We start from the raw sequence: 10,786 nt of genomic DNA, 5'->3' as shown, positions 1-10,786 counted from the left end.
CTCTCTCTCTCTCTCTCTCTCTCTCTCTCTCTCTCTCTCTCATGAAGAATCAGTATGAGTGACTGTGTGTGCACAGGTGTATGCTTGGGTTTTAGGCACCGTGAGTTTTTTTTTTCCTGGGGGAGTTGCAGAGTAATTATGACACGTACTGTATGAGGGTCAAGGAACCCTTAATGGAGTGTTTGGAAAGGGGGTGTTTGCTCCATAGGCCATGCTTGTAGGGTGAAACTAGAAGCTTCATTTGGACAAGTGACAAAGGTGACCTGTGGAGAATGTGTTAGAGATGTCCCCCACTGCACTGGGGATGTATTTTGAGCTTCTTTTTTTTTCAGGGGTGGGACTTAGGGGTATATGTTAAAGTCTCTGTTGTGTATGTCCATTGGGGTACCTTGAGGGCTTCTGTGTGATATATGGGATCTTTTGAGGTGACTGTGGGACATCTGTACTGTCTGGGCTCACAGTGCTGGGTCCCTGGAGGCTCTGTAGAGCTCTCTGGGACTCGAAAATCTGCCCATATCTCTCATTGGTTCTGTGCTGTTCTCTCTCTCTCTCTCTCTCTCTCTCTCTCTCTCTCTCTCTCTCTCTCTCTTCAGGCTACTAGTAAATAACAGCAAAAGTCTTTGGTGAAACTAACAGCCTTTACCTGATAGTTTGATGCAAGGATGGCTCCCTCTCAGAGGCTGTGAAGAGAGGTGGTGTTGACTCTGTGTGTGTGTGTGTGTGTGTGTGTGTGTGTGTATACACTTCTGTCAAGCAGTGGTTATACCTATCCCTAGGTCACTTATTAACACCCCTCTGATACCTCAGCCCACAAACACATACCCACCTCCAGTGTTGTTCTGATGGATGCTGAGGAGGTAGTGTGTCAAGTGACCTCCCTACCTGCCAATCTTACCCAAGGCTCCCCCATGGGATAGGCTCATCTAGCTGTCTATTGCTGTGGGCAATCCCTGCCCTCCCTCCCATCTATTGAGCATGCCACTTCCTCTCTGCTGCTTCCCAGGCAGCAGGAGCAACATTTCAAGGACCAACCAGAGGCCCCAGCAAAAGCATCTGAATAGGGCTTGTTAAGGCCTGAGCTGGGCAGCTGCACAGTCAGCCTGCCTCTATGCAGGCTCTGCATCCTCTGCTTCAGGAAAGCAAGCATCAAACATGCTCAGAACAAACTGCATCTATACTGAACGTAGTCTTCTTGTCAGTGTTCTGTAAAAAACCAGGATAACAACCAACTATTTGCATACCATTTTCATTCCGTCAAATATTACATGTTACCCGAAGACAGTTTAAAGCACTAAGGCCCTATCAAATAGTATATGCCTCAGACATGAGTCCCTGCATATGTTGGTATAGACTTTCCTGGAACCTAGAACAATGGAGTGTGTATGTGTGTGTGGGAGGGGGGGTTACCCTTAGCGTGTGGCTATATGGTGATTTTTGGCAATCTTTCCTTTTTGTTTGAAAAAAGGCCTTTAGCTAACTTGGAAGACAAGTTCATTTCTGACTTATGCTTTCTGAGTCACTTCAGGAGACCATCTCCAGTTTCTAAGAAGCAGGCCAATGTATCTGAGAGTTTTTGCTACAATGCTTTATGCTCCCGATGGGTCACGTGCATCTAGCCACTCACCCAGGAACTCTGGATTTATAAATGGAACACACACACACACACACACCAGTTAATTTTTAAATGCCTTGGCTAAGGCTACCTCAAAGGCTGGGCACACCTAAACCTTCCTCTGCTACTCCAGGCCCACTCTAATTCTTACATGGTTCTTTGGCTCTCTCTTCTGTAGCTCTCCTCTCTCGTCTCCCACAGCATCCTAGCCTGGGTAACTCTAAGGGTCCCACCCTGTCTCCCTTTGCACAACCATTGACCACTGGCATCTTTATTGATCAATCAAAAACCAATCGGGGACAAGGACCTTTAGCATTTAGACATGCAGATTCGCTATTGAATCAAAGCCTTAGAACCAATCTCCAACAACCCAGTCCTCAGGTATGGGTTTGCCTCCCAAGTCCTAACCTCAAAACACCCTGTGTCACCTCATTAGTTTAGCAGGTCTTTCCTCCTGGATGTATCTGAATTACCTTCTTCAAATCTCAACCAGCTCTGGGTGGGTAGTAATGTTTTCTGAGTAATCCTGTAGGACTCAGAGGCAGGGGAAGTCCCTGCCAGGGACCACACCTTTGGACTGGTGTGCCATATCCTCTCACCCCTATAGTGTGTATGTAGAGAATTCCCCAAAGGCTTAGTGTACTGACATCTTTGTTCAACTAGTGGGAGGTGATAAAACCTTGAAGCGGTGAGGCTTAGAGGGAGGAAGTTACGTCATTGGGAGAATGCTTTGGAAGGGATATTGAGACCCCAGCCCCTCCTCTTCCTATTTCCTTTGTTTGTAGGCTACCAGGAGATGGTACTGTGTCCCCATGGGCTATAAACAATAGGCAAATTTACCTAAACGGAGCAAAAAGAACCCATTTCTCTTTAAAGTTGTCTATCTCAGATATGTTGTCTTGGTGCTAGAGAGCTGACACACACATCCCTGCCTTTGCAACTGTGCACTGAGACCCTGCTAAAGGACAGGCACATTTGATGGTAAGAAAGGTGCTGGGTGTGACTCGTGCCATGGGTATTGCAGAGGAGGGCTCTGAGCTGTGGTTTGGGATACCTTCTGGAAGAGCCGGGATTAGATCCCAGGAATGTTGGAGAGAAACATTTGGAATGATGGAGTCGGAGAAAGGTGAGTAAAGGTGGCTCTGTGACTGGCCTCTGGAACACAAGCTGTGTCGGTTTGAATGAGAAATGAGAATCTCCCAGCCTGCTGTGATGCCTGCCCCACCACTATGGACCCTACCCCAACCCCAGAACCATAAGCCAAAATAAACTCTTATTTCCACAAGTTGTCTTCATTCATGGTGTCTTATCACAGCATCAGAAATGAGTAATATGTAAGGAAGGAGTGGGAAACTCTTCTGCATGGTCCTTTTCTTTGTGTTTCCCCCACTTGGCTGGCTGTAGGAGAGGCTTGGTGTCTGAGTCACCACATGGAGGCTGTCCACCAAATAAGATTTGAATAGCAAGAAAGTTTCCGTTGTGAAAACTCACTGAACTGGGAGATGTTTGCTACACTCTTAGTCAGCGTTCTATCACTGTGAAGAGACAACATGACCAAGGCAACTCTTTCAAAGGCCAAGGCTGGCTTACAGTTCCAGAGGTTTAGCCCGCTATCATCATGGTAGGAAGCAGGGTGGTGTGCAGGCAGACAGGGTGCTGGAAAGGTAGCTGAGAGTTCTACATCTGGATCGGCAAGCAGCAGCAAGAGAAAAACACCTGGCCTAGCTTGAGCGTTTGTAACCTCAGAGCCCACTGCCAGGGACATACTTTCTACAACAAGGCCACACCCACTCCCACAAGGCCACACCCACTCCAACAAGGCCACACCTCCTAATCCCTGTCAAGTAGCCCCACCACCAAATGCTTGCATTAAAATCTGTGAGCCTATGGGGGCCATTCCTGTTCAGAATACTACATACAGCTTGCTCACCTGGAGTTATACTACACACAGCTCATACTCTGGATATGTTATGCTTACTTGAAATGCCCATCTTGATTTTATCTGATTTTATCTGATTTTACTGTCATTTGCTGTGTTATATGGAGAACCGTTTCTTGAATAGATGAATGAATCCAGCTTTGGAGGCACGTTTGATATTGTAGTCATGTCAGGAGAATGAGGGCAAAGCTGAGAAATGAACATGGAACGGAGGAAGGAGTGTGAAGTGGGAAAGTGAGCCTAAGAAAATTAGAAAAGATAAAGCAAAGCCTCCGAGCTCCTAGCGTGTGTGTGTCTGTGTGTCTGTGTGTGTGTGTGTGTGTGTGTGTGCGCGCGCGCGCGCATGTGCAGGTTCATATATCCATTTGTGTGTGGAGTCAGAGGTTGACATTAGGTATACTGCTACCTTCTTTAGAGACAGGGCTTCTCACTGAACATGGGGCTCTATTAAGATAGACTGGCCAGCTGGCTTCCTCCAGGGATTTACCAGACTCCATTCCAACTCCACTGCTGGAGTGCTGTACCCAGCTTTTATGTGGGTGCTGGGGATCTGAACTCAGGTCCCCACATTTGAACAATAAACATTTTACCGAGTGAGCTGTTTTCCTAAGCCCCTCAGCCATCTCAAGAACATTTGGTTGAGTCTTTTACCCTATGATGATACATCTACAAAATATTGTGAAAAAAATTGCTTTAAGAACATATGGCTCCACTTCTTCTGCAATTGCATTTAAACTTCAATATTTACCTTAATAGTTCACCTACAGATGCCAAAACCAGAATGTTCACATATCCCTGCAATCAATTGGAAAAAGAAAGAAAAGAATGAGCGAAAACTCAACATGTCCCACTTGTTCCATGAGTGCTAGAAGCATGCGATCCCGGCAGAGACAGCAACCAGCACTTCTCCACACGAAAGGAGTGTGCGACTTTGCAGACGCCACCCTTTCCCCAAGCATATGAGATGTCACACACAGACACTGGGTTGTTTCTATAACCTTGAGTGGGACATGAGCTCAGCCAGACTGCATCTGTCCAAGTGTCAGGCCTCAGAGTCACAGGGCACTGCCCTGTGGCACCCAGAGGACCTTATCATTCCAGCACATGCAGCGTGGTGAACGGTGTCCCAGATTACATTTGATATGGTGAGAAACACTGGCCTTAAAGCAGGGTGTGTATAATAATGGTGTAACTATATTTTAATTTCAAAAAGAAAAGAAAACAACAACAAAATACCCTTCCTGCCATGGGGGTATCTAACAGACTCTGTGTATTGCTGGGTGGGGGGGGCGGCACTAGCATTTTCCAATATTCAGCATTTCCAATATTCATCCATCGATGCATTGTATATTTTAGTGCATTAAATTCCCACAATAATCTTATAGGATTTATGAATATGGTGGTGCACACATGTAATTGCAGAACTCAGGAGACCGAGGTAGAAGAACAGTGATGAGTTCAAGTTTAGACTGGACATCAAAATGAGACGTTATTTAAAAAAAAAAACACCAATAATGATGACGATGACAAGGATGATGTCATTTGGCTGGCAATTTTATTATTTCTACTTTGTTTTTTTTCTCCAAGATGGGGAAAGTGGGGTTGAATAATGTCACAAGGCAATGGAAATTGTAATTTCCAGAGCAGGGCCATGTTGGGGGTCTTTGAGTTTAGACATATGAACTTAAGAAGCCAGAATCTTGGCTGAATCAGAACAGGTTGGTTCTTTGGTGGTTTATATCATTTCCTTCTTCCTTCCTTCCTTCCTTCCTTCCTTCCTTCCTTTCCTTCCTTCCTTCCTTCCTTCCTTCCTTCCTTCCTTCCTTCCTTCCTTCCTTTTTAAAGGTTTATTCATTTTATGTATGCAAGTATCTGCATGTACACCTGCGTGTCAGAAGAGAGCATCAGATCCCAGGATAGATGGTTGTGAACCAACATGTGGTTCCTGGGAATTGAACTCAGGACCTCTGGGAGAGTAGACAGTACTCCTAACTGCTGAACCATCTCTCCAGCCCTTGTGTCATTTTCTTGATAGACCACTGTGGTGGTTTGAATATTCTTGGCCCATTAGGAGGTGTGGCCTTGTTGGAGGAGATGTAACCTTGGCAGAGGAAGTGTGTCACTGTGGAGGTGGGGCTTTGGGGTCTCATATATATGTTCAAATCTGGCCAGTATGAACCAGACTTTTCTCTTGGCTGCCCAAGGAAGAGTCTCCTGGTGGCCTTCAGATCAAGATGTAGAACTCTCAGCTCCTTCCCCAGCACCATGTCTGCCTATATCCTCCCATGCTTCCTGCCATGATGATAATAGACTGGACCTCTGAAACTGAAAACTAGCCCCAATTAAATATTTTCCTTTATAAGAGTTACCTTGGTCATGTTGTCCCTTCACAGCAATGAAATCTTAACTGAGACAACCACCCACTCTGGGTGCACGGATTCCTAGTCTGCTTGGCTTTTTAAAACCCAAGCATGACATATCCCTGAAAGTCCATCTTTTATGTAAGATTATTCCGGTGTGTAATCTATTAATGGGATTTTATCAGCATCTGTGGGTCTTTCACCTCCTCCTTATGCCATTACACTGTCATGACGTATTCATTCTCTAAATAGGAATCTCCATCCCTTCCCCTCCACTGACCTCTCCTCCAAATTAACAGCAAGGCCCTGCTGTCTCCCTGTGCACCTCTCCCTAGAGTCCTGCCACCTGGCTTCTCCCCCACTCCACCCCAACTCTTCTCAAGATGGCTCCACTCATGCTTCTGAATGACATCTTCTCAGTGACTGTCTCCCTCAGCTAGTGATCAACCCCTTCTCACCTCAGCATTTCTTGGCCCCGTGGTTGCACCGGTGCCTCGCTTCTCTTAGCTCCTCTCCTGTATTACAGTTGGGATCTCAGGGGTTTGTAGCTTCACTGCAACACTGAGTCCTTTCAGTTCAACACTCTGGGTCCTTGCAGGATTTTTTTTTTTTAACCATGGAGCTATCTTCCCTAAACCAGTGGTGTTCACATCTGTGTGGCTCCCATGAGCCCCTGGGACTTGCGCCTTCCCATGGATCCCTGCACTTGCCCTTCACTTCACTCTGAACACTTATAAAGCCAAACCTAATGCAGCCAGCCAGAAAGCTCCGTGGCTTCATCAGCTTCCAAAGGCTTGTCACTCTCTTGGTGTCCTAGGGACCTATGTTTGGAACATGGTGGGCAAAGCAACCAGCTTGGTTGTTCCAAAAAGCTACCTTTTCCTTCCCTTCTCTCTCCTGTCTGGTGTGGGTATGGGTGTCAGTCAGGGGTGGCTGCTTTGGAATGGAATTCCAGCTTCATTCCCTCCCACTCATCCTCTGGTTAACTCTACCTCATCCATTTGACCTGGAGTGATGACTGGCCTTGGACCCCATCTCCTAGCTTCGATCCTCTCCAGTGACCTATTTGTTCACCCATAACAATGCAAAGCCGTCTGCTGCTTTCCTGCAAGAAAGCAAGATGGCAGCCTGTTACCAGCTAGACCATGTTGAGACCCTTTTAAGACCTTGGACTGTAAACCTCCACCAATGGGGCCCCTCATTCATTCATCATTTCCACCCCTGTGCTCTGAACTAGAGCTTCCTTCTGGTCCATCTAGCTGACCACTTCCTTCCCTACCCACCATGGCTGTGCATGGTTTATGGGGTGCCATTCACTGGCTACCCTCTCTCTACCTGGAGTTGCTTGTAGTATGGAGTTGGTTCATAATGGTCTCCCCCTTTGCTCCAGTCCAGTGACTAATTTCTCCGGTCCAGGACTGAAGATCGCTATCCCATACCCAATTTTATTAGTGTTAGTGTGTTAGCACTCCTTCTAGGTTCCTCCCAACAGTTACCTAGCAACAGCCAGGTAGGAGCCTGGGTTGCTATAAAAAGAACAGTTTGGCCTCTCTCTTCACTCTCTCTGACCTTTTTCTTTCTCTCTCTGGCCTCCCCTTCCCTCCCCCCTCTTTCACTGTCTCCCCTCTTTCTCTGTCCCCCTCTTTCTCTGTCTCCCCTCTTTCTCTATCTCTACTCTTTTCTCAACCCCCTAAGTAGGATAACATCTTACTATACGTAATCACTAATTCAGTTACTTCTAAAAATAATTCAAAGAGGTAAATGTTTCCTTCTGAGGGGACCAAGGCAAACTTGGCCCAAATCGCATTAGCATTTGACACCAGGTCTGAGTCTTTACCAGTCACTAAAATATATATCCTTTATCTATCTATCTATCTATCTATTTATTTATTTATTTAAAAAACCTTCCCAAAGGCTTTGATTGCAAAGCACATTTCTTGTGTGATCCTCTCCCGCCCTCCTTAAAGGGCCTGGTTAGGTACTGAACACATGATATGTCTTTGATCCACTCACTGATTTGAGCTTTTGGCTTCCAGACTTAATAATACCATGACCCCAGATGAGCAATTTATGGAAACAACAGTCACCGAGATCATTTGCCCTGGTCAATGACAGATGATAAACCGCATCAGGACAAAGTGACTGGCCACATCCTGATAAGAAACCTCAGCCTCTGTGGGCTCCTTTCTTCTCTTTCCTCTTTTGGAAGTAGAAAACCCAGATCAGACACTTGAGAACTCATTGCTATTCTGCAGTCAGGTTGCTTCCAACTCCCTGATTCAAACCACCCCAGGGGGGCCTTGTGACATTACCTGCTAAGGATTCTAACTCATCTTTCCAAACAAAGAGGCACCAGCCTGTCAAACAACAACAGCCTTCCCTCAGCAGAGAGCTGAGGTCCCTTTCAGACTGGCAGGATGGGTGAGCACTTACCGTGCCTCCCCAACCCCCGACTCCGCGCCAGGGCCCCGGGTGCTTTTCTTTGGGGTAATATTTACAGTGCTGGATGGCTGGGCCCTGTGGAGCTTAATGGGCTTCATAATAAAGGCAGGCTTCATTAAGACAGAGAGCGCAGGGCGGCGTGCCCTTGCTTTGGAGGAGAGGACACCCCAGCACAAGACGAGTGCTCTCCCTCGGCTTGGAAATCATGCAGGTCAAGTGTCTTGTCACGCATTAACAGCCTTTTAAGTTGCTAGGCAGATCGAGAGGGGCTGCGCGGATAAACCAAGGCGGAGGAATTATGCGATCCATCCTGGTAGCACAAACGCTGTAACACAGAGCTGCCTTTAAACAAAGTAATTTGCTAAATGAGCGCCTGGCGGTTTTCCAGATGGCCAATGTGACACGGGCTGGGATGAATCTTTTCTTCAATCACGCGTTTGTCTGGACTGAGACATGAAAGGCCAGGTTACAGCCACTGTGGTGGCCGCTGAAGCTTTGAAGGCCTTACATAAAACTCTCCTGGTGTGGAACTCCGGCAGCTCCAGCGAGGCAGCTGGAGCGGGTGCCTTTGGCATTGGTTCTTGGGATGCTACTAAGACAACTGCTTCTAAGCGGGATGACAGCCAGCTCAGAACAGAGCTTCTCTGTCTGTCTACTGCATCACTTCACACCAGGTCTCTGGGCAGATGACTTTAGTACCAGATGAAACTGTAGTTGAAGGCTAAGAAGCAGACATGTTGTATTTTTAAATATGAATTATTAGAAATTAGTTAAAATCATTTCCGTAAGTTTTGTCTTTTTTCCTCTCAGTTCTGAAGACTGAACCCAGGACCTTATACATGTTAGGTAAGCATTCAACCATTGAGGTACATCCCAGACCCCTAGGTCAGTTTGACAATGCCCAAGATAGATGGGGAAAAAATTCACCTTAATTTTAATTTAGATGTAATGGAAGATCCTAACTTTCAGACACGATCTCTCTCAGCTATGTCCTCTTCCCACTAAATTGTATCTAGGGTTGAGGACTTTCTGCAAGCAATGACGATCATTCAGTCCTAGGACTTCAAGGTCCACGAAACACAGTGACTGACTGAAACCAAGTGCTCTGGAGCCACCCAAGGGACATGGGCCACACACTGTAACATCACGCATGGGTGGCAATGGGGTTACATAAATAAATAAATAAATAAATAAATAAATAAATAAATAACCAACTTTACCAACTAGTTTCACTGTGCCAGGCAAACTTGATTTGGATTGGAGGGAATTCTTTAGCAGCCCTTGGAATTTTTGTTGAGTTACTAAGCAGCCTAGCCCCACCCCATGACAGAAGCCACTGGCCAGACAGTAGCTTTCCCCTTCACATTGAGCCTCGGCTAGGCTTCGGTTCATTTCTGACTCAAGAGGAAAAGTTTAAAACAGTGAGTCACCAGTAGAAGCTTCTGTGGCATGCTAGGGGAAACTACAGTTGGCTGAGGAAGGTCCCCCCAAAGCACCTTGCATACTGTGGTTTCAGATCTCCACAGGGTGGAAAATTTTGTTGCCTGAGTTCTATTTCCTGTGTCTGAGTGAATGGCTTCCTCTCCTAGAAGTTTCCTATCACTCGGGCTAACTGACCCACAGTCAGCCCGACGTAAACAAATGCACTGAACTAAGATGCTGGGGAGGAGGGTAGCATGCTTTTCTGACTGTCTCACCCCGATATCTCAGTCTGTGACCAGATCGGCCTGACCAATCACTGTCTTTTCAGGCTCCTCAACAGGGTCACAAATCCCAGAACATTGTCTGAGGGATAATGTTCTCAAAGCATCCTTCCTTACGTACAGGTGAAAGCTGACCCACATGTAGCACTGCCTTAGGGTGTGGTTGGGTTGGTCCAGACTTTCTCCACAAAGGTCTGGATGGCAACAGTCCTGGCCACTAGAAAGGAGTTGGTACAGTCCACAGAGTCGCAGGGAGGAGAGAACAAGGAACTCCAGCATAGTTCCATTTTTAAAACATCCTAGCAATAAGAAAATGGTGTAGAAACTGTAAAAGTTAGGTACTGATAGGTTGGGAAGGTGGCTCAGTGGTTAGGGGCACTGGCAGCTCTTCCAGAGGACCAGGTTCAGCTCCCAGAACCCACAGGACATTATTCAGCTCCAGCAGTAACTCCATTTCCAAGGGTTCTGACACCCTGTCCTGGCTTCTACAGGCCCTTCATGGATGTGTGCACAGACACACACCAGGCAAAACACCACACAAATAAAAATAAAAGTTTTTTTTTTTTTTTAAAAAAAGTTGTGTATTAGTTTAGGGCTGGTGAGATGGCTCATTATCTAAAGGCGCTTGCCACAAGACTGACAAGCCTGAGTGTGATCCCTGTGTCCCATATGGTAGAAGGAGAGAATTGACTCCTGCAAATTGTCCTCTGACTACCTTGTGCTTGGATGC

General features: G+C 46.4%; 1 protein-coding gene across 1 annotated transcript in view; it reads right to left on the bottom strand.

Moving 5' to 3' along the window:
* LOC114631420 (WD repeat-containing protein 49-like) overlaps positions 1–10,786 on the bottom strand; it is a 120,000-nt gene that overhangs the window by 68,134 nt on the left and 41,080 nt on the right. The window contains exon 9 of the mRNA XM_028779753.1: positions 8,345–8,445. Coding sequence (XP_028635586.1) covers positions 8,345–8,445 — 101 coding nt within the window. The remainder of the gene's footprint in view (positions 1–8,344; positions 8,446–10,786) is intronic.

The sequence above is a fragment of the Grammomys surdaster genome, unplaced genomic scaffold (genome assembly GCF_004785775.1).
Source record: "Grammomys surdaster isolate TR1022 unplaced genomic scaffold, NIH_TR_1.0 362, whole genome shotgun sequence".
Classification (NCBI taxonomy): Eukaryota; Metazoa; Chordata; class Mammalia; order Rodentia; family Muridae; genus Grammomys; species Grammomys surdaster.
Note: the sequence above shows the minus strand (reverse complement) of the source record. Positions and strands in the feature narration are given on the sequence as shown.